Source organism: Ranitomeya variabilis, chromosome 5 (assembly GCF_051348905.1).
Source record: "Ranitomeya variabilis isolate aRanVar5 chromosome 5, aRanVar5.hap1, whole genome shotgun sequence".
In the NCBI taxonomy this organism is placed as follows: Eukaryota; Metazoa; Chordata; class Amphibia; order Anura; family Dendrobatidae; genus Ranitomeya; species Ranitomeya variabilis.
Window position 1 is genome coordinate 50,554,966 of NC_135236.1, and position 25,388 is coordinate 50,580,353.

At 41.6% G+C, this 25,388-nt stretch overlaps 1 protein-coding gene across 5 annotated transcripts in view; it reads right to left on the bottom strand.

The window, feature by feature from the left end:
• Positions 1-3,774: 3,774 nt before the first annotated feature.
• Positions 3,775-25,388, bottom strand: part of ELAVL3 (ELAV like RNA binding protein 3) — a 64,503-nt gene continuing 42,889 nt past the window's right edge. For 2 of the 5 annotated variants that reach the window (XM_077261928.1, XM_077261927.1), the window contains exons 4-7: positions 19,212-19,365; positions 14,205-14,430; positions 12,566-12,604; positions 3,775-6,224 (exon numbers count right to left, since the gene is read on the bottom strand). In XM_077261928.1, coding sequence (XP_077118043.1) covers positions 5,876-6,224; positions 12,566-12,604; positions 14,205-14,430; positions 19,212-19,365 — 768 coding nt within the window. In that variant the 3' untranslated portion in view covers positions 3,775-5,875. The remainder of the gene's footprint in view (positions 6,225-12,565; positions 12,605-14,204; positions 14,431-19,211; positions 19,366-25,388) is intronic. The other 3 variants (XM_077261929.1, XM_077261925.1, XM_077261924.1) reach the window with 3 other exon arrangements.

Here is a 25,388-nt window from a genome sequence, read left to right on the forward strand (position 1 = left end):
CATCGGGTTACTAAGCGCGGCCCTGCGCTTAGTTACCCGATGTTTACCCTGGTTACCAGCGAACGCATCGCTGGATCGCTGTCACACACAACGATCCAGCGATGACAGCGGGAGATCCAGCGACGAAAGAAAGTTTCAAACGATCTGCTACGACGTACGATTCTCAGCAGGGTCCCTGATCGCTGCTGCATGTCAGACACTGCGAGATCGTAACGATATCGCTAGAACGTCACGAATCGTGCCGTCGTAGCGATAAAAATGCCACTGTGTGACAGTACCCTTAGGTTCCATAATCCCGTTCAAGAACCAGGGAGGTATACCTGCTGTACTGATACTGTCTTATCTCAGATTTTAGCCGGTTAATCCTTTCTTTGCCATCCCCGCCCACCAAATAGAGTGACTCCAATTCTTTACGCAGTCTTAGGTACTGGCCATACTTACTCCTCACATTATTAACGGTCAGTCTCTTCAAGAGGGATCTGATATGATCCTTGACATCCTCACACCAGTCAGCCATGTTGTCATAGAATTCCATTCTCTGTAGATGACCCTGAAAAAGGAAGTGGACACAACTCCGAACATGCATGTCAACCAGGAGGCTGGAATTTAGCTTCCACAACCCTCTACCTATGTCAGGATGGTTATCGGTCCCCAGGCAGAAATACAAAGCAAGGTGGTCAGAGTAAGGGACAACCTTCTCACTCATGGCACTGACAGTTTCAGTAGGACTCACAAAAGCCAAATCTATCCTACTGCTTCTGTTGGAACATGAATAAATGAATTTTTGCTTCCAACCTCCCTGTGTGAAAGCGTCAGTCAGTTCGGCCTGCAAAATGAAGCTATTTAAGACTTTGCCATCCCTGGTCACTGTCCTGCCTGAGGAACTGTCACCAGATGTCATTATGACATTAAAGTCACCCACCATTACCACCGGGAGAGAGGTGAAGAGATACAGCTTGACATTATTGAACAGCTGGATCCTGTCAGTGGACCATAGATATTAATAAGCCGGAGCCGTCTACCATGAACTGTGACATCTAGGACCAGACACCTTCCCATAACCACCTCCGTCATCTTATGTACAGTCACATAGTTTGTGTTAAATAGGACAGCAACCCCAGTGTAAGGCTCTACAGCCAGTGACCAGAATGATGGACCGGACCGCCATTCCCTTTCAGCCTCTCTCATTAGCCCCTAAGTCGTCAGTCGTGTTTCCTGTAGGATGATGACATCTGTGTTCAGGTATCTAAGATGGTCATATACTGCGTGTCTCATTTTCCTCACCTTAATGCTGTTCACATTAGTTGATGTAAATTTTAAAGAAAATCCCGCCATAATAATACATAAGAGGATCAGAGAAGTAGAACCCATCATCATAATTCAGAATTGTTCTGTCCATCACCGGTCTCCATGTCTGATGCTACATTAGTGTCTATGGGTAAGGGCTTCCGCTTTGTAGGTGGATGGTCCTCTATATCCCTGTCACATTCTGCTTCTATTCTTTTTAGTTCTTGTTCAAAATTTGCATCTGACTCAGACAGAAGTTCATAACTGTTAGACACGACCACCACACCAACATCGCTGCTGAGTTTTTTTCTTGCATTTTTGTCACTGTCCTATCTGTCCTCAGGTTTACGGAAGGACGTGTTTTTTTCCCTCCTTTTGGTCTGCTTGATGTTACCATTATCACGTAGTAATGGAGATACAGATGCACAGGCTTCCTGTGGCTACTGGCCTTGGGGGATGACCTCCATACTCCCCTGTGCCTCCTGCTGCTCTGGTGTTACATGGTCTGACTCCTGGTGGACCTCTGATCTAGTGAGTATCTCACCTGACATTAATGGCTCCTCTTCCTGAGTCTCTGCCTCTACCACCAAATCCTCATCAGGAAAGTCCCTGCAGATGTTATACAAGGCATCTGGACAGTCCTTGTGAGGGTGGCCAATCTTCCCACACAGGTTGTACCTTATATTTTGGCAGTCTGTAGCTACATGTCCTTCTTTCCCGCACAGGCTGCACTTGACCATAGTATAGACATTTGCCAGATAACCGGCTTTGCCACATTTAAAGCACTTGCGAGGCTGCCCAGGATAGAAGCAAACACCCTTCTCCCTCCCAATGAAGAAGGAGTTAGGCAAGTGGGCAGTGATGTTGTTATTCTGCGGCAGCTTGACCAGGACTTTCCACCCTCCTGTCCAGATACCATCACCGTCTTGATTCTTGGTGAGATCAGAGACAAGGTCACAATGTTATATATGTTATATTCTTGCACTTCGGGGGCAGCAGTATAGTAGTTCTGTGCTTGAAAATTTAAAATCAGAAAAAGACAGACCAATCAACATCTCACTTAAGATGTCAGTACCATACATATGAACAAGGTGACGCTGCATGTGAACAGATGTATTGTAAGAAATCCACATATCAGCTGTTCTTTGTCATCAGATTCATTTTTCCTTGTGGAATTTTTCAGATTTTTCTGCGGAATAATGTTGATGGGGTTTTGTAACGTTTTCTTAAATCGCAATCACACCTCTTACTTCAACCCTTATGAAATAATCAGCACAACAAAACATTTTTTTATTAATAATCTTTTTATTTCCTTTTTTATACGTTTTATTATTCAGTGCTCTCAGCTCAATGGATTTCAAACCAGCTTATAAAAAAATGCAAGTTATTCTTTTTTTTTTTTCATTTTTTTTTTTTTTAAACAATGTGTCAACCCCTTTTTTTTGTTCTTTAAATAAATTATTACCGTTTCCTCCAATTCCCAAATAAGCCCTATATCCTCTATAGAGACTGGGCTTTGACCGGATTAAAAAAAAAAAAAAAGAAAAAGAAAAAAACTTGTTTGCTTACGCTCAACAAACATAAATATGCACATATTTATACCCACACAAATAAAGAATAAATACTTCCAAATAAGTTAAAAACAACATTTCAAAAGATCTCGCCAGGTTCTCAGATTTTTTTTTTTTTACATTTTTTTCTATTGTTCGTTTCATTTCTTTACATAAATGTCTTTTTTATGCTCTGTCGACTTTTCATTTAATTTTTTTTAATTTCAAGAGATCCTACAACATTCTACTAAACACAGTCAAAGAAACCACACAGAACCTAGAACACAAAGAACAAACTAAAATTAAGGGGTCGAGAGATGTCCTCCGAACCCAACTACCTTATATATATTTTTTTAAATATTAGAAATAAAAGCACAAAAAAATGTAATTAAATCATATTAAAAAAACACACACATTTGTTAGAAAACTGTCTGAAGTCTAAACCTAAAAAAATGAACAAAAAAAAACGAGTTATAGAACAGACATTAACTAATAAACAACCAAATTATCTCTACTTTTATTTTTTTGTTTTTAGCTACACAATTCAACAGCAAGCTAATTCAATGTATATATTATGTATGGATATTTGCTTTTCTTAAGACTTCAGTCCCACTTTCCAAATTTTTTTTTTTTTAATTTTTCAATTTATTTCTGCTCTGATTACATTGAGAAAAGCCAGCTCTAGCACATCTATTAATTTTTGCATTTGATATATACTGTCCCCTCCCTGTGAAAATATTATCGCTTTGGTCAGACTAATATGTAAAAGAGAGGTGGAAAAAAAACCTAACGAAAAATATAATAAAAATAATTTCAATACTTGCTTTGTAAATTATATATATAGATTTGAATTGGTTTAACATTGTATTTTATTAATTTTTACATTTAACTAAATTATTATTATAATAGTAAGAAATATTTTTGAATTGGTTTCACATTTTTTTTTTAAATATTAAATTTAATTACATTATTATAGCAATAAAAAATATTTTTATTACGACTATTAAAGGGAATCTGTCAGGAGGTTTTTTTACGTAATATGAAGTAGAGATAGCGACCCTGATTCTGGCAATGTGTCACTTACTGGGCTGTGTTTTGCTGTTTCAATAAAATTAGTGTTTTATCAGCAGGAAATTATCACTACAGGACTAGGTGTCTCATGCCTCCTAGTCCAACCACGCCCCCAGCTCTGATATGCAGAAAAGGGCCAATCAGTGATGTGGGCGGGGTTATACACAGCTCAGAATTCTGAGTTCTGTTAAATCTGCAGCAGAGAAAACTGTGATTCTATCACAACTGCTGCACCCAGTAAACTAAGTGATACATTGCCGGAATCAGGGTTTCAGCCACTAGATCATACTGCAAATACTTGGTGACAGATTGATTTCCTTTAGTAAAATTCGAGAAATTAGATTTTTTTAATTTTTATTTTACTTTTTAGAAGTCTATGAAATTCCAATAGTAGAGTAGGGCTGATTCTCAATGTAAGTCATTATATCTAAATAATAATTTTTTGCTTCTGTTTGAGTGTTGGAATCGAAAAATATTATTTTTTTTTCTACTATTTTTGAACTAATGAAAATAAATTGGAAATTTTTGATTTCTTCCTTTTTCTCCTGATAAGTGGGACTGAAGCTTAACTTTTAACCAGTCTAGACATTTTAACTCAAGCCTGGCACAATATTTAATAATAATAACGATAATAATAATTAATAAAAAAAAGACACAATTTTTGGGATTTTCCATTATGATGATGGATGTCGCATGTTTTAATTAATAAAACAGGGGCCACTGTGTAAAATATATAAAGACAGTCTGAATGAAAAGTCTTTTAAACAAGTCCCAAAAATTTGGGAATCCCGGAACATATAAATATATTGCAGTTCAAATCTAAAATGCATCACGGGTTCGGATATTTTTTTTTTTTTCTCTTAGGCAATAACAACTTGGGGGAATTAAAATGATATGAATTATTGCAAGTTGTTTTTTTGTTATTTTTCTGTTGTATTCCTGAAGCGAATATGACTATCCGTTTAATGACCAATCCACAAAATACAAAATAAAAAAAAAAAATTATAAAATGATCAAAACATTTTTATTTCTTGCACTTGCCAACATAAATGTAAATATGAAATTTCAATATTTTTGTGACCCCCAAGTTATTTTTGCATAATATGTTTCACTTTAATTCTTCTTGGAAGCCACAAGCATGGAAAAGGGGTGTTTTATCTGGTAGAAAAAAAGTTTATTTTTGTGTTTTTTTTTGTTTTTGTTTATTTGTTCTGTTGCTTTACCCCGTAATGATTTAAAAGACCTATTATTATGTACCTATATATTTTTCATGGACTCTTTATTTTGGGACAAGTGCGAAAGGCTTAAAATGCTCATTGAGATTTTTTTTTCTCCTTTTTTATAAAAATAGATATTTTTTTTTTGTTCTCTCGTTTCTGCTCTCATTTCTTTGTTTTATTACTCGTAAGGAGAAGAGAGGATATCGAGTGGTGGGGATGGGATAAGGGATAGAGGCAGTGAAATGGTGCTAAGCCATATGGCAGCAGGTTAGTAAACCAGTTCACGACCAAAGTGAGAGAGGTTAAAAACCAAACAAGTGCTATCTTACTTGAAATGTTAGCCCGTTCCGAAAAATGGAGGTGGGACACTTTTTTACCCACATTTTTGCTCACTTTGAATGGTGCCCAATCACATCTTGTGGTTACACCAAGTTCTGAAAGTTCTAAGATAGGTGACCCTTTAGCAGGCCATATGCCCAGTTTGTTGGCACCAGTGGCGTCAGACCCTTCATAAAACCCTAGAACAGTCAGAATTGGCTCCCAAGTCCTAGACGTGGTCAACTATAAACCAATATATCCAGTCCTGGTAGACCACATGAAGCCCATCTTTGTTCTGAGCAGGAATCAGCCTGTCTATAATTTCAGGAGTGTCAGAATGTGATGTATGTCTAGACATTGGCATACCTTACCCTCTTGCCTGAACACCTTCTCTCTCACTCTCCCCTACCCTCCACTCATTGCCTTCTTTCATGCTTTGTGTTGTTTACTAGTTTTGAATGAAACTTGCAGGACCCTATCCCCCAGCCGGTATCCGTTCAGACTGGCAATGGCCATGGCCGCCTCGTCGTAGTTTGTCATGGTGACGAATCCGAAACCTTTGCACTTGTTTGTGGTGAAGTCCCGGATAACTTTGACGTTTGTCACTGCACCGAATGGCCCAAACAGTTGCCACAGGACGCTCTCGTCAGCCTCCGGAGATAGGTTGTAGACAAAGATGCACCAGCCGGCAGAGGTAGGACCTGTCAAACTGACTCCGGCAAGATTGGTAACACTGTCGATGGTTATGGGTGAGAACCTGGGGAGGAAAGAGAGCGGACTACATTGGGTGTAAGGAATAGGTCCATGAGAGTGAAAAGTAGGAGTGAATCATTAGAAAGAAGGACACCCTAAAATATACCATATTGAGGAACAAAAAGGTGATTGATTACTTGACCTGAAAAAGAGCCCAACATTTCGTTTTCTACCAAGTTAATGAAAGAAAGAGTGAGGGATGAAGACATGGAAATGACTTAGAGTTTTACACTAACTGCAAATATGTATGATGGGATGGAAGAGAACCCAAGCAGATACATCAAGACTCCAAAAGGACAAGGATGATCCTCAAAGATTCAGGAACGTATGCTCAAATAGAAGTTCTTCAGCTACGTCAACATGAGGAGCACATGGATCATCAGGACATTCAGGTATTATATTCCTGTGCTACATCTGGTCTACTACTCTAGTAACAGGAAAGAGGAATGCAAAATGTTACTGCTTTTCTGTTAGCTCTCAGCTACATAACACAACTAGGGCAAGGCGGAACTCTATGTAGGAGTCAATATGAGGCACTCGGTGGCTTGATGCTGAGATATGCCCAGTCTACTACAGTTCTACTTCAGTTACTGCAGGTACAATGAAAACTACATTCACATTGTTGCTGACTTCCAGTTAGCTCTCAGGTTTGGTTCTATGGAACGTTGGTTTTCCTTGGAACATGGTTAGAGGTTCCAGTTTACAGTAAGTCCTGACCTCACGTTTCATTACTAGACTTGTGCCGATGACAGCAGGACATAAATTCTATTTGCCATGGCATGCGAACTTGGAAATTGATCCGCACATGACACTGACTATGCAGATATACATTCAATAAATTAGGGATGGTGCACATATTCTGATGTAGCCACATAATAATAATAATATTAAGGAAATAGCACCTCTGTGTACTATGGCAGAGTTGAAATGTAGGCCTTATGAGCCATGATCTAAATGATTGTCGAGCCTCCCAGGCTTCTCACAGTCACCAGAACTTTCACGCGGACTTTGGATGTCATCTGTGAACTTCCTGCTAAAGTTAATTATGGAGGAGCTGGAGGTAAGTGTATTCTATATAAGCTCTATGGTTGGCACTTGTTGGTGTGATGTGGCTGGATCTGTTCTGGGAGACATTAGCTGGCACTCCTAGGAGAGGGCTTTGCATGGCTCTGTTCTGGTGGCGCTGTAGTTGGTACTGTTATTGGAACCATGGGCAACACAGTGCTATTGTAGTATTATGGTTGCCACTGCGACTGGCCCTGTTATTGAGGTGCTATGGTCGGTCCTTTTATGAGGAAGCTGTATTTTACCCTCGTAAGGTACTGTTATGGGGCAGCTTTATTTGACTGTATGGTGGTACCACTGTTGGTACAGTTATGAGGAAGCTGTATTTGGCTCTGTTATGGGGCTACTATGGCTGGAATTGTCATGAGAGCTGCGTGGCTGGCTCAGTTCTAGGGCACTGTAGCTGGTACTCTTAGAGCACCGTGGTTATAAGGTTACTGGATCTGTCCCTGATATAGGAGCCCTTTGACTGTTCCAGTCATTAGGCCACTTTTACTGTCCCTGTTTTAAGGCACTATGACTGGCAGTGTTATCACGGCACTATGACTGGCACTGTTATCACGGCACTATGACTGGCACTGTTATCAGGGCACTATGGCTGACTGGCACTGTTATCACAGCACTATGACTGGCACTGTTATCACGGCACTATGACTGGCACTGTTATCACGGCACTATGACTGGCACTGTTATCACAGCACTATGACTGGCACTGTTATCACGGCACTATGACTGGCACTGTTATCAGGGCACTATGACTGGCACTGTTATCACAGCACTATGACTGGCACTGTTATCACAGCACTATGACTGGCACTGTTATCACAGCACTATGACTGGCACTGTTATCACAGCACTATGACTGGCACTGTTATCACAGCACTATGACTGGCACTGTTATCACGGCACTATGGCTGGCACTGTTATAACAGCACTATGGCTGACTGGCACTGTTATCACAGTACTATGACTGGCACTGTTATCACGGCACTATGACTGGCACTGTTATCAGGGCACTATGACTGGCACTGTTATCACGGCACTATGACTGGCACTTATCACGGCACTATGACTGGCACTGTTATCACAGCACTATGACTGGCACTGTTATCACGGCACTATGACTGGCACTTATCACGGCACTATGACTGGCACTGTTATCACAACACTATGACTGGCACTGTTATCACAGCACTGTGACTGGCACTGTTATCACGGCACTATGACTGGCACTGTTATCACGGCACTATTACTGGCACTGTTATCACAACACTATGACTGGCACTGTTATCACAGCACTGTGACTGGCACTGTTATCACAGCACTATGACTGGCACTGTTATCACAGCACTATGACTGGCACTGTTATCACAGCACTACGACTGGCATTGTTATCAGGGCACTGTAGCTGGCACTGTTATCACAGCACTATGACTGGGACTGTTATCACAGCACTACGACTGGCACTGTTATCACAGCACTATGACTGGCACTGTTATCAGGGCACTATGACTGGCACTGTTATCACAGCACTACGACTGGCACTGTTATCAGGGCACTATGACTGGCACTGTTATCACAGCACTACGACTGGCACTGTTATCACAGCACTATGACTGGCACTGTTATCACGGCACTACGACTGGCACTGTTATCACAGGACTATGACTGGCACTGTTATCACAGTACTATGACTGGCACTGTTATCACGGTACTATGACTGGCACTGTTATCTCAGCACTACGACTGGCATTGTTATCAGGGCACTGTAGCTGGCACTGTTATCACAGCACTATGACTGGGACTGTTATCACAGCACTACGACTAGCACTGTTATCAGGGCACTGTAGCTGGCAAAGTTATGGAGCACTGTGACCGTTCCACTCATTAGGGCACTGTGATTTTCTCTGTTTTGAGGTAATATGGGCTGGCACTGTTATCAGGGCACTGTCGCTGGCACAGTTATTAGAACACTAGGATAAGCTCTCTTATGGTAATACTATGGTTGACTCTTTGATGAGAGGACTGTGGCTGTCTCTGATCTAGGGTACAGTAGCTGCTACTCTTGTGGAAGTATGGAGGCTGGCACTGCTATGAAGCAATCTGGCTTGCTCAGTTATTGGGTGTAGTGAAATATGTATAGGTATATTTGTGTGACCAGCAGTAATTTAACATCTGTCCTGAGACTGCAGATCTCACAGGGATCACAGGATATATTATCCTGAGAAAGCAGTCTACTGTCTCCAATCTCGCCAGGGAGCCTCGCTAAGAACCAGGAAGGGGAAACGTTTCACACCTTCGGCTCTTTTGAAGAGAGATGTCAATCACAACCTGACACTATCTATCTGTGAGAAACTTTACACAGGGAATTTCAGGGGAGATAATATATTCATTGGTGGAGTGTTCATGGCCCAGTCAATAAACAAGCAATTATAAATATTAACATGAGAGGCTGGTCTAGAAATTTGACCTCCAGGGTGACTCTATAAATTAGGCCTACACCTAAAGGGGGGTGTTCACAGATTGAGGGGCAGCCAAGCTGATGTGTTCCAGTCCATATTCGTACCCCCCTCAGGGAGCAGAAAGCAGACTACAAAGTTAGATATTTCTGTAAGTTTTCTCCCGTTTATTTTTATAACTGTTTTGCATATTTGTATGTCACTTTTTATTACCATATTTTTATACCCTTTTTATTGTAAGCACTGTACCTTTTCTATTAAAGCATAAAACTTTAATAAGTTGAACCTTGCATGTTCTAAAGAATCCATAGACTTATGATTGGCAGACAGTAGTAGTAATATTTCCGGGACTCATCGCCCGTGTGTTCGGTGAGTGGTGGCAGCGTGTATGAGTGGGTGTGTGGCCTGGGTTGGTGTGTGATTTATGCTCCCATTACAGCATAGGACAGAGGTTGAATGCTGGACTGAGAGAGGGGAGATAGATTAACCCTTGCAGGTGCAACCCCAAGTCACGTGCTGAGAAGTGGGTACGTGACATTAGGGTACTTTGATTGGCTCTGTTGTGAGGGTACTATGCCTGGCACAGTTATGAGAGCCCTGTGGCTCGCTCTTATGGGATCCCGCAGCACTCCCAGTCATTAGGGCACTGTTTTTGTCTCCGTTATAGTGGTACTATGCCTGGCAATGTAATGAGCGGACTATGGCTAGCACAGTTATGAGGGCACTTTGGCTCTGTTATTATGGCTGGCACTGTTACGAGCGGACTGTGGCTTGCTCTTATGGGCGCACTATGGCTGGCTCTATTCTGGGGACTGTTGCTGGTACTATTGCGGTTAGCTCGGCTATGGGAATAATGTCGCCCACACTGCTATAGGAGTAGTATGACTGACTGCCACTGTTATGGAGCACTGTGACTGGCTATTATGGGGCTGGCTCACTTCCTTGACCATTCTAATTTTTGGAATAGCTCATGTACATATTTATTTTACATTTTTTTTATGGCCACTCTAGAAGCCCCACCTCCACTAATAAGCCAAATGTGAGTGATCGAAAATCACAAACCCATGTCATTATCCAAGGATGATAGAAAACTGGCTTAGGAACATGGAGAGTTTACAGCCAAAAGTTAGATACTTTCTACTGGGGAGTGTATCTAACACGTAATTAGATACCAGGCAGTACTACTACAGTTATCTCTATATGCAGAACATAACAAAATGTCTGAAAGCTTAAAGTAGACATATCACTTGCTCATAAACAATGGTGTTAAATATCTTGTAAAAAGGTCCCCTGACTCTACTGCTCTCTTCCATTTTGCGCAGGGTCGCTCCTTTCCAGAGATATTCAACTTTGTATTTTCTGTAGGACAGTATGTGAAATCTCTGCTTGTAGTGCAAATGGACACTTCTTCATAGTCTTCTCTGGGGGTGATGGGGGTGTGCACTTTTACCTCTTTCTCCCAGACACTACCAATCAATGCTAAGCTGTGATTGGCAACATCTGGGAGGGAGGCATGAAAGTATACACTTCCAGAAAAGGCTCTGAAGAAACGTCCAGTTGTGCTTCAACCAGAGATTTCACATATTGGGCTCCAGAAGAAATAAATTTGATTATCTCTGCAATGGAGCAACGCAGCGCAAAACGGAAAAGCGTGGCAGAATCAGGGGAGCTCAGAGATATTAAGAAGGTATTTAAATCAATTTTAAGAGCAAGTGGCAGGTCCTCTTTAATAACATGGTGGATATAGAAGCAAAATTCTGTCCCACATAATAACCAATCAAATAAGAGCTCTGCTGAGATGGGGATCAGGTGACCTTAGCGGTAAGTACTATTGTTGGTCATGCCTAACTCGAAGCAATGTGTAGTTGATGGTATCATAGTTCCAAAGAGGTCATAAGGGTTATTGGCAGAGATAAACCCACCCCATCCAAGTGGCTTTCAGCTCAACTGGGATCTGTCAACCCATTGCCCCGGCTAAAATGACTGTCCATTAGCGCTAATATCTGATTGGTTGTTATGGCTAATGGCACAATAACAGTGCTAACACCATGTAATTATATCTGCTTTTCACTTTAGACGATACAAACGACTAAACACAACACAACACAGTCAAAACAATATGGTAAAAAAAGTCTAAAAAAAAAACAAAACAAAGAGAACAAACAGGTAACACAAAAACTGAAAAAAAAAAATCCAAAATACTAAAAAAAAAATCTCAGAGCAGCCAAAAGGTAGCAAATAATTTATAGTCAGCCATGAATCTAAGTAGGGGAGAGGACGGGGAACTGCTGGTTATTGTACGGGCGAGAGATACCGTCTCGTGTTAGTATGTAGGGAATATCCATAAAAACAGAGAACCAACCAAGGGCCCTCTTCTGGTGTTGTCCAGTCCTTCGTTAGTAGAAATGGCTGAATTAGGTTTTTGCCCCTTTCCTATTTTAGGTGTCTATAAAGAAGGCTAGACCCGTGCACACTCATAGTGGCATAGGCAAGGAGAAAATAGTCCCTCTTCCCATGTAAGGGGGGCAAAAAGGCCGATGATGTTCCACAACTACGAGGATTATTATGAAATTTTATGAAGAACTATAAAAGCTCCCATCAAAGTACCTATGGGGTCAAAACTTTTTATGCTTAGCGACCCAGAGCCAAAAAATTATATTTACCCAATCGTTATGATCCTTGCTGTTACTATTGAGACCAAATACCCTTTTAATCTACATCTCTCGTGAACGTATCGCCCTTTTCAGAAGGGTATCTCAGCCCGTTCATTAAGCCGCAGTGGGTACAGACTAAGAAAAGAGCGCAAAGTGACCAAAGGGATGGGTCTGGGTCTCTTATTTACCTCTTGACTCCATACGCCATGTTTATTAAAGAGTCCAGCCTGTGAGAGAAGGGACAGGAGAGGGAGTGGTACGTTAGTCATCGCGCAAGGAATAGAGGGATGGGGGCCACAATGCCGCTCCGAAGGAACATGAAGAACAAAAAAAAAGACAGGAAAAAAGTAGTAGGAAAAAAAAAGGAAACAAAGAAAAAAAACAAAGAGCCGTGAGCTGACCACAACTATATTCCATACATCAATGTATGTATCCCTACATATCATCACATACATGACACTGGTCTACTTCTTTCACACATATGGTCACACAGTCTTTTCTGCTGAAGCATAGTCATGAAAGTTTGGAGCTATACAACGTCACCCAATAGTGGGCACCATCAATAGCCACGCAATGCTTCACAACCATACCCTACAGTAGACATTTCCACTTTTTGTGCCACCAGGAAACTTCTATTCAGTGATTTCCAGTTGGGTAACCAGTTTGTGTTGGTCATAACCCAACAGACATTGCCCAGGTCTTAGTAGTCAATCTCAAGATCCATACAACCAGCATTCAACCATGACAAGACAATGTTGACAAGACTTCTCGTGCATTGGTCAATTGGCCCTGTGTTTGACAACTTTTGCTATTGTGCAGGATGATAGTATTCCCGAGAATACAACAATATCACAAAACCACCTGGAAACATCTAAACTCCAAAGCTTGGTCATCAATCAAAACATTGTAAATGTGTAAAGAATAGAGGGATTCTTGGAGAAAGGAAGTTGTCCCTGTCTCGGACAATGGTTCATAGACTTTTTGATATCCACACAACGTTTTTTTATATGCCTGGATGTTTTAAGGGCATTTCAAATAATCTGGGATCAAGTTGTGTCATATATAATTGTACTAGGTTTCGAGACAGCTAATTGTGTCATGGGACATGTTGAAGACCACATTTGGATATCCTATAAGCGAGACATGGAGATCTTAGAAGGTGGTGACATAAATACAGTAATATAGAAGGTCTTTTTGGATAAAGAACAATGTTTAAACCACTTGGAAAGACTTGATGGTCTTTCAAATAATCTGGGATAAAGATGTGTCATGTTTTATTGTACTAGGTTTCGAGACAGCTAATTGTGTCATGGGACATGTTGAAGACCACGTTTGGATATCATATAAGCAAGACATGGAGATCTACGAAGGTGGTGACATAAATACAGTAATATAGATGGATGGCAAAAGTTGGGAATCAAGGAAATGTTGAGAAAAAGGTATGTGGTGGACAGATAATAATGGGTGTTGGCAGACCGTAAGGCGGCAAGGAAGAACCTTAGAAGAAAAAGAGAGGTCCACCACTTCTTCCTATTCTATAGATTATGCAGGTGTATGGCACCTATACATCAACAAAACACCTGCAAAGGGCTTGAGCACTGTATAGACATCAGTTGTAGGTGGTATATAAGAATGCCATAGAGAATACGATGAGTTGGCATTGAGAATCAGAAAAATTCATTATGAAGAGCTTTGACTAGACACGGTTAGTGACAAATGTATGGTATGAGGGATGGGACTGTAGCATGAAGTGGGGAAAGTTCAAGAAGGGAGATGAGAGGTTTGATATTTTACAAAGGACTGTATTTTGGGTGGTGGGTATCTCACCTGAATCTCTGTGTCTGGTGGTGAAGAGGTCCTGTGTACCTCCGGGCTGTGGTCTGGTAAAGGTGGGTAAGCAGAGCTTGGCCTGTTTTCTGACTAGGGTTGTTGGCAAATTTCACGGTGATTGGTTCACTGGCACCAAGAGGTTTTTGCCCGTTCAACCCTTTGATGGCCTCTTCAGCCTCTATCCTTTTATCGAATCGGATGAAACCTACTCCTCTAGAAACACCTGCAAGGAGAGAAATGCAAAATTATGTGTAATGAAACATCCACTTACAGGGCGTAACGAACTGCTTCGATTTTGTGAACAGTCTACATTTTCTATGGCTTTTGGAAAATAATCTCGCGGCAAGTGATCCAGCTGTAAATTCTATGTGAATTTATCTGAAGATTTCCTGAGTTCCTCTCTAGGTGACCGATATTTACAATCCTTGTTCTACTTATGCTAAATTTGGTCACCGCAAAGTCAATTTTCTGTACAGTAGCCTAGCTCTCTAGGTGACATGGACTTGTTTTAAGTCCCTCCCATTGATACAATAGGACGTATAATAAGGTTGCATACATTATGGTGCAAAAGTTTTTAACAGGTATGGAAAAAAATGCTAGAAAGTAAGAATGCTTTCAAAACTGGAAGTGTTAACCGTTTATTTTTATCAATTAATGAAACGCATCACTTCCAGGACTCCTTGTTCTTCTTTACACTGAAGAAGTTCTTAATGGCATTGGCCGTATGTTTGGAGCCATTGATCTTCTGCTGAGTAAATTTGGAGCCAATCAGAAGCCTCACTGATGTATTGAATGATGGATAAGTATCTGCTTGTGTTTCTTAACACCGAGGACACAATTAAACCTGACTCAATCCACAACTCCATTTGATGATTGCTGACGAAAACTTGCATGGAGCCTCTACCAAGCATCACTGTTCCTGTAGACCCTCATTATTGTGCTGCTCTACATCCCATTGGGTACAAACTGTCTTCTGTTACAATCTTATATTTCACATTCTGATTCATCTGTCCAGATCATCACTTTTCTGTACCTCCTATGCTTTCATGAATAGGTGAGTCACTTGGCCTTGCTACCATGTGGAAGGTATGGTCTTTGGTGGCAATTTATATGTAGACTACTTCTGGCCAGACTTCTATGAACAGTAGACGGGTGCAGCTGGGTCCCTCTCGTTGCTGCCTGTTCTGGGTTGATGGCACTGCTGGGCATCTTCCTTCCTTATTTCAAAGGAAAGTAAACATGATGTGTATTTCATCTGCTACAAAAGTTTCCTTGGCCGACCTCTCTGTCTATGGTCCTCAAAGTTCCCCATTTTTTTGGTGCATTGTCTGAAAAGCTTGAACGGCACATTTAGAAACCCCAGTCTGCTTTGAAATCTTTACTTGGGAGAGACCAAGCTGATGTAGTATGCAGTTAGGTCCAGAAATATTTGGACAGTGACAGAATCTTCGTGATTTCAGCTCTGGAGGCCACTATTTTGGATGAAAAATGAAACAACTGAGATGCCATTGAAGTGGAGACTTTCAGATTCAAAGGATTGAATAAAAATGTCCTGTGAAACATTTAGGAATTGCAGCCATTTTTCTAGAAAGCCTTCTCAATGGAGGGGCTCAAAAGTAATTGGAGAGATTGACCTTACCATAAATAAAATGTTCGTTTTTAATACTCCATTGCAACAATGATGACCTGAAGTCTGTGAGCCACGGACGTCACCAGACGCCGGGTTTCCTCCTCTGTGAGGCTTTGTTGGTCTTTACTGCGGCTGACTTCAGTTGTTGCTTGTTTCTTGGTCTTTCTGCTGTAACCCCTTCATGACCTCGAGATTTTCTGTTTTTGAGATTTTGTTTTTTCTCACTCTCTTCCCAGAGCCATAAAACTTTTTATTTTCCATCAATATGGCAGTGTAAGGGCTTGTTTTTTTTCAGGAAGAGTTGTACTTTTCAATGACACCATTGATTTTACCGAACATCGTATTGAAGACCGGGGAAAAAGATTCCAAGTTTGGTGAAATTGCAAAAAAAAAAAAAAAGTGCAATTCCACAATTTTTTTTAACCATGTTCACTATATGGTAAAACTGACCTGGTATTATGATTCCTCAGATCAGTACAAGTTTGCAGATTCCAAACATGAGTCTCATGGTGCAGAGGCAAGTTCACCGCAGTTCATCGGGAGAATTTCACTGCGGTGAATTTGAACTGCGGTGAACTCGCCTCTACACCCTAAGACTTTCTCACAGTGCTAGCGGGGACCTCACTGAGGTCACGACAGTTCAGCCCGGCTGGGAACGCAGCCTCAGTGACCCGCAGTAACCTCGATGACATCACTGCCAGTCACTGATGCTGCGGTCCCAGCAGCTCATTCACCAGTGGTTCTCAACCAGGACAGTCGCATCTTGATACCGTCCAGGTTGAAATCTATATATCCCCAGACATGGATTACGGCGTGGGACAGAACGTCAGACAGGTGAGGGATATTGTTGTTTTTTTATTTTTGTTTTATTACAGGAGACTAGGGATTCAGTGGAATTAGGCGTTAGGTGAGTTAAATTGTGTTTGTTATTTTTAAATTAAAAAGTAAAAGTGTTTTGTTTTATTTCTAATAAAAGACTTTATTCTGGCTATATAAAAAAATAGTAGTAAAGCCACACCCTATAAAAACAACGTCTCTATGGACAGCAGGGTGCCCGTCCTTACCAGGGGATCCATCCCAGTATATCAGTCCAAATCCAAATAAAGAAGGGGACAGCACCACAGCAATTGTGAAAAATGCTTGATTAAGGTCTACGGACCGAAACGTTGCAGAAGGTGGAATAAACACGAGAGCTGCTTTTTCACAATTGCTGTGGTGCTGTCCCCTTCTTTATTTGGATTTATTCTGGCTATGTCTTTATTTACCATGTAACTATAGGATTAGTAATGGATATGTATCATATAGGCACTTCTCCATTACTAAGCCATGGGCTTGATGCCACCTGACAATACAAAGGTGACATCAACCCTACAAATATTGACCGCACTTTCAACCGCTATTTTGGCAAGTGCGAAGAGCCGGGCAAAGTGCCAGAATTGGCGCATCTAATAGATGCGTCTTTTCTGGGCATCTGTGGACTGGTATTTTTAGGCCCAGAGTTGGAAACCCCTCTATTCTTGATAACCAGCCTAGCTAAAGCTGACAGCTGATGGTTGCAGCGCCCAGCTGTGAGTTTTGCCTGGCTGGTTATTAAAAATACAGGGGAATCCAAGCCATTTTTCTTTATTATTTATTTACAGCTCAGGAGTGGCTGATGAATACTCTCATCAGCTGCTCCTGCTCTCACTGTTATTACCGGCAGCAGGTGTTGGCTGATGGAAGCAGTAGTCCCATCAGCTGACATCAATGACCACAGTGTGGGACAGTGTGGGAACCGCGTCAGTCTGACCGGTGGTGATGAGTCTGAGCAGATAGTATCGGCTTGTACACACAGGATTTATTAGTCTGTTTCTGTGTTCAGTCACATCATCAATAACCACTAGTGACCCGGAGCTATTGGAAGCCATGTATGCCAGCGCCATCATACTGCCTCCACCATGTGTTACAGAGGATGTGCTGTGCTTTGGATCATGAGCGGGTCAAAGCCTTCTCCATTCTTCTTACCATTATTCTGGTACAGGTTGATTTTGGTTTTGCTTTTCCAGAACTTGAACGGCTTCTGTAGATGTTTTTTGGCCAAGTCCAATCTGGCCTATTTTTAAGGCTGATTCATGGTTTGTACCTCATGTTGAACCCTTTGTATTTGTTCTCATGGAGTCTTCTCTTTATGGTAGACTTAGAAACTGAAACAGCTACTTCCTGGAGAGTGTTCTTCACGTGAGTGGATGTTTTGAAAGGGGTTTTTCTTCAGAATCGAAAGGATTCTGCCATCATCCATCACTGTTGTCATCAGTGGAAGTCCCAGCCTTTTTGAGTTCCCAAGCTCACCAATACGCTTTTTGTGCAGAATGCAAAAAACTGTTGATTTGTCCACTCCTAACATTTCTGATATCTCTCTGATGGATTTCTTTTTTTTTTCTTTCAGCCTAAAGATGGTCTCTCTTTCATTGAGAGCTCCTTTGACCCCATGTTGTGGGTTCACAGCAACAGCTTCCAAATGCAAATGTCCCATCTGGAATCAGCTCCAGACCTTTTACCTGCTTGTATAATGTTGGATTAATGAGGGAAAAGTCCATGCAGGCCACTAAAGAGCTTTTACAATAATTTTCCAGTTGCCTTTGGTCCTTTTAAAAAGAGGCAAACACATATTAAAGAGCTGTAATTTCTAAACCCTTACTCCAGTTAGGATATGAATACCCTCAAATTAAAGCTGAGAGTTGGCACTTTAAGCCAATATTGGTTATATAACTATATCTTGAATATGTTTTGGTAAACAGCTAAAATGCCTAAAATGCCAAAACTTGTGTCACTCACTGTCCAAGTATTTCTGGACCTAACTGTAGCTACTATGTGTCTTGTTGCTGTGCACATTTATGATTTGTGACATGAAACTGTCTTCCACAACCTCACCTTTGTGGCAGAGTTTGTCTGTTCCTCACCCAGTGTTAAGCCTCCTACACAGCTGTTTCTATTTTAGTTTATGACTTTCAACCTTTATCTGAAAATGATGATCATTATCACCTGTTTGGTATAATTGATTGCTCATACATCTATCTATAATCCTACAAAATCCCAGACTTTGTGGAAGCGCACCGAGAAGAACTGATATTGTTTTGAAGTCAAAGGGAGGTCACACCAAATATTGATGTGATTTAGTTTTCTCTTTTCACTTTACGTTTTGTTAATTAATAAAAATAAACTATTAACACTATTTTTTAAAGCATTTTTAACCTACGGCCATTTTTCCACACCTGCCTAAACCTTCTACATAGGACTGTATATGGACAGGCCATGATAGCAGCCATCATGGGGTAGGTGGTCCATGCCAAATACTTGCTCCATCTTTATTAATGCCCCAGTGTGATAATATATACCTGTGACCTGGTCGACCAGGATCCGCGAAGTGATAATTCTGCCGTACTGGGAGAAGAGCTGTTCCATCTCTTTCTGATTCATGGTTTTCGGGAGACTGCTCACGTACAGGTTGGCATCGCGTATGGAGGCTGAGCTTGGGCGGGCGTAGGACACCTGGGAAAGATAGGGAATGACAAAACATGGTACCAATAATAACCGTATGTAGGTGTTCATACCACGTGTGAATGGGGAGCATGGGGTTGGGCTAGGGTCAGTATGCGGCCATCCAGTCCCCGAGATTTCGGTAGCTTGCAGGTGAACACACAGTGTAACAGTGGGGTCTGCAGTATATGACAGTCAGGCGGCACACAGCCATCAGGTATGTGCCCCGCGGGTTGTACGCTCTCCTACATAATGCCGGTGTTTGCCGCCGTTAAGAGGTTAATTGACTGATTTCCCCCGAGAGGTTTGACTGTTTGCTGCACCTCTAGACACTGTTACCACAGAAATGCTAGGCCGCTCTAGGGAGCCTACCCTGAGCCTACGTCACCGTCACACAGAGAACTGATGCAATTGTGTCCATCCATCACTCTACACCTCCTAGAGTAATCACTGCAATGTGGCGGTAAGCTAAATACTGTAATTATGTGCACAACACCACCACCAGCAGAATAGTGAGTGCAGCTCTGGGGTATAATACAGGATGTAACTCGGGATCAGTAATGTAATGTATGTACACAGTGACTGCACCAGCAGAATAGTGAGTGCAGCTCTGGGGTATAATACAGGATGTAACTCGGGATCAGTAATGTAATGTATGTACACAGTGACTGCACCAGCAGAATAGTGAGTGCAGCTCTGGGGTATAATACAGGATGTAACTCGGGATCAATAATGTAATGTATGTACACAGTGACTGCACCAGCAGAATAGTGAGTGCAGCTCTGGGATATAATACAGGAGGTAACTCAGGATCAGTAATGTAATGTATGTACACAGTGACTGCACCAGCAGAATAGTGAGTGCAGCTCTGGGGTATAGTCCAGGATGTAACTCAGGATCAGTAATGTAATGCATGTACACAGTGACTGCACCAGCAGAATAGTGAGTGCAGCTCTGGAGTATAATACAGGATGTAACTCAGGATCAGTACAGGATCAGTAATGTAATGTATGTACACAGTGACTGCACCAGCAGAATAGTGAGTGCAGCTCTGGGGTATAATACAGGATGTGACTCAGGATCAGTAATGCAATGTATGTACACAGTGACTGCACCAGCAGAATAGTGAGTGCAGCTCTGGGGTATAATACAGGATGTGACTCAGGATCAGTAATGCAATGTATGTACACAGTGACTGCACCAGTGGAATAGTGAATGCAGCTCTGGAGCGTAAAATTGGATGTAACGTATTCTCAGTCAGGGCTGGACAGATAGACTGTTCTAGCTGTGGGCTTCTTGGGTCTGCATTACTTTTAACAGTCTTCATGTGTTAGTGTAACAAAGTAGTGGGCTATAGGCTCCCTAATCACCACAGTCTCTGGCAGGCTGCAGACTACTCCAGGCAGTCGGCCTTCCAGAGGCCGGGGTCATGCAGGGAATGTCAAATGGTGCCATGACAATATTAATTACACTGGTCAACAGCATTTTTGGTGCCAAAGATATTTCATCGAATTTAGGGTATTTTTGGGGTGCTGATTCTGAATATGTCATCAGTTTTGCCAGATTGGCTCAAGTTTTTGAGATTTTTGGTATCTTATTTATATCACTTGTTGGTAAATGCGACGCATCATCTCATTAATTTCTTTGGATTAGTACTTGAACTGAGCAGTTCTCAATATAGTTTTGTGTTAATTAGTGTTCTAAAAGTTTGTTCATAGCTTGATTTTTGCACTAACTTTATGTTGTTGTCTGTTTTCCAGTGAAAAGCATGAACTCATCAAGAAGAAGTTGTCTTAACGATCCAGACTCATTCTGTTACATTTGTGGTGAATACACACTGCCAAAACATAGAAGAAACATAACAGACTTCGTAAAAAAAGTGTATTTTGCCTATTTTGGGGTTATGCTTGGGGACCAAGACAAGTTTTGGGCACCACACATAGTGTGCAAAGCATGTATCGAATTATTACGAAAATGGAGCAAAGGACAAAGAAAAAGCTTCAAATTTGGTGTTCCAATGGTGTGGAGAGAGCCAAAAAATCATCATGATGACTGTTATTGATGGTAAACACAGGTACAGGCACATCTTCACAATGAGGGACAGGCCTTCTTGCAGATTCCATGTTACTCCCATTTTCGTTTCTTATGCTTATTGAATCCTTGCACTTGCACTGCACAGAAATAACAGTCATCATGATGATTTTTTGGCTCTCTCCACACCATTGGAACACCAAATTTGAAGCTTTTTCTTTGTCCTTTGCTCCATTTTCGTAATAATTCGATACATGCTTTGCACACTATGTGTGGTGCCCAAAACTTGTCTTGGTCCCCAAGCATAACCCCAAAATAGGCAAAATACACTTTTTTTACGAAGTCTGTTATGTTTCTTCTATGTTTTGGCAGTGTGTATTCACCACAAATGTAACAGAATGAGTCTGGATCGTTAAGACAACTTCTTCTTGATGAGTTCATGCTTTTCACTGGAAAACAGACAACAACATAAAGTTAGTGCAAAAATCAAGCTATGAACAAACTTTTAGAACACTAATTAACACAAAACTATATTGAGAACTGCTCAGTTCAAGTACTAATCCAAAGAAATTAATGAGATGATGCGTCGCATTTACCAACAAGTGCTATAAATAAGATACCAAAAATGTCAAAAACTTGAGCCAATCTGGCAAAACTGATAGCATATTCAGAATCAGCACCCCAAAAATACCCTAAATTCATTAAAATATTTTGGACACCAGAAAATTTTTTTTTTTTTGTTGACCTGTGTTATTAGCACTGCCTGTGCTGGACTTCAGAGGAAAAGGAGGAGGGCAGCTGAGAATAGGATGTGGTGCATCTCTGTGTATTTATATATATATATATATATATATATATATATATATATATATATATATATATATATATATATATATATATATATATATATATATATATATATATAATATACACACACAGTACAGACCAAAAGTTTGGACACACCTTCTCGTTTAAAGATTTTTCTGTATTTTCATGACTATGAAAATTGTACATTTACACTGAAGGCATCAAAACTATGAATTAACACGTGGAATTATTTACTTATCAAAAAAGTGTGAAACAACTGAAATTATGTCTTATATTCTAGGTTCTTCAAAGTAGCCACCTTTTGCTTTGATGACTGCTTCGCACACTCTTGGCATTCTCTTGATGAGCTTCAAGAGGTAGTCACCGGGAATGGTTTTCACTTCACAGGTGTGCCCTGTCAGGTTTAATAAGTGGGATTTCTTGCCTTATAAATGGGGTTGCCTTTTTTTTTTTTTTTTTTCATTTGTACAGCACTTAAGGATATAGGTAATGGAAAGTTGAATAAAATGATGCCATGATATCTGTGATCTGACATCTTATTCCAGAGAAATCCACATTTTTCTGAACATGTAAATGAGCTGTTAAGATCTCTGGGCCTGACATAGATCTCCCTGAGAATCTGCCTCCAGAGCTTATTGTAAATGAAAGGGGGCATCACCAGTGTGAGACATGTAATGACTGACAGTCTGCTCTCCTGCTCTAAGTGTCTCACACTAATGCCTACTTTCATTTGTAATAAGCGAAGATTCTCGGGGAGGTCTATGTCAGGCCCATAGTATATTGAGGCACAGAGAGGGGCACTATTGCTATATAGAGGCAAAGAGAGGGGCACTATTCCAATATAGAGGCCAGAGAGGGGCACTATTGCTATATGGAGACCAGACAGGGGCACTAATGCTATATGGAGGCACAGAGAGGGGCACTAATGCTATATAGAGGCCAGAGAGGGGCACTATTGCTATTTGGAGGCACAGAGAGGGGCACTATTGCTATATAGAGGCCAGAGAGGGGCACTATTGCTATATGGAGGCACAGAGAGGGGCACTAATGCTATATGGAGGCACAGAGAGGGGCACCATCCACTATAATTTACTGTGCCATCTGCATATTTTACACGTACTGTATATATGGTTTACAGAGCAATAGCACAGTGAATGTTTAATTCTTCTGCAGCGCCACCAGAGGACAAATGAAGTATTACACAGTTCTGACTGAAATGATTGGTCTGTGTGTAATATATGGATGTGCCGGGTCCTCCAGGGTGAGGGACGCCCATTGTTGCCACACTTTGCCGGATGTTGGGGGGTGTAGTAATCCCCTCTATTAAATATCTCTGAATTCATAGTAATATAATGTCACAATGCTCTGCTGGGAGTTGTAGTCTTGTTGTTGGGCTGATTTCCATTTCTATGTCTCGTCCCAGGGCACGATGGCTGCGTGCTACGTGTCACTTTCATTAGGTCGGAGTGGAGATGACAGCCATTAAACACGGCGCTGTGTTCGGTCACGGAGCCGCCGCTGTGCGCCTGACCCCGCCATTATTATCCTTGATGAAGTCACTTTTCGGCTACACAGGACTTATCCTGTAACTTTTCCTGTGAGGAGCTGATTTGGGCTTTAATCACAGCAGCTGGCTTCCTGCGCCAATCTCTGCTGCCCCCATCACTTAATCTCCAGGGGAAGCACCCCATAATTAGCCGGAGAGGGGACAGATGGCGGAGGGCCTTTGTCTGCCCTCCTCCCTCCTCGCCCCACTATTCACAGCATCGCTCTCCCCCAGGGCCAAATATTTCAATGACAAAAGGGAAGACAAATAAAAGAATCTTCCTCCCTGACCTGCTGCCTCCACCATAAGACCTGACCTTCAGGGAGAAGATGGAGAGATAGGGGGCATCTGTCAGTGCAGCCGGCAGGGCGGGGGGCACATCTGACTCCATTGTGGCAAGGTGGGATACAGCCACTATTCCCATTCTCTGGATGTACACACTGCTCACGTCACAAGTAGGAAAATATGGATTGCTCATCCCAACGACATGGCGTATCTAAGCCACGTGTGATAAAGTGTACCTGGGCAGGTGTATCTCAGCGCATCGTGGGTGATACTCTACAGCAAAAAGCACATGAATGGCTGAATGGCATGTTTGCAGCTAAATCTGTGGCAAATGTTTTTTTTTGTATGGTGTATCCAATCCTGCCATATGTGATACCTTTTGCTGAGTTGTTATATCTAAGCATATCATGTGTGATACTGTCTGCTGATCCCCTGTATCTAAGCTCATAATGTGCGATTCTGTTTGCTGAACTGATTTATCCAAGCCTATGTGTGACATTGTCTGCTGATACACTGTATCTAAGCATGTGTGATACTGCCTGCCTATACACTGTATCTAAGCCTATCGTGTGACATTCAAATGAAGAAACGGACAGCGCCACACCAGGAAGTGAAGAAAAGCAGCTCACATTTTATTCTGCCTCCTGCGGCAACGTTTCGGTCCAAAGACCTTTGTCCGAAGACCGAAGACCGAAACGTTGCCGCAGGAGGCAGAATAAAATGTGAGCTGCTTTTCTTCACTTCCTGGTGTGGCGCTGTCCGTTTCTTCATTTCAATTTGTATCTTTTTCATCTGGGATGGACCCCCTGGTGAGGACGTGCGCCCTTATGTCCACAGAGACAATGTTGTTTTAGGGTGCGGCCTGGCATTTATTTTTTGGATACTTGTATCGTGTGACATTGTCTCCTGATACACTGTATCTAAGCCTGTGTGTGTTACTGCCTGCTGATACACTGTATCTAAGCCTATCGTGTGACATTGTCTCCTGATACACTGTATCTAAGCCTACCGTGTGACATTGTCTCCTGATACACTGTATCTAAGCCTATCATGTGACCTTGTCTGCTGATACACTGTATCTAAGCCTGTGTGTGATACTGCCTGGCTATACACTGTATCTAAGCCTATCGTGTGACATTGTCTGCTGATACACTGTATCTAAGCCTTGTGTGACATTGTCTGCTGATACACTGTATCTAAGCCTGTGTGTGATACTGCCTGGCTATACACTGTATCTAAGCCTATCATGTGACATTGTCTGCTGATACACTGTATCTAAGCCTGTGTGTGATACTGCCTGCCAACACAATGTATCTAAGCCTATCATGTGACATTGTCTGCTGAT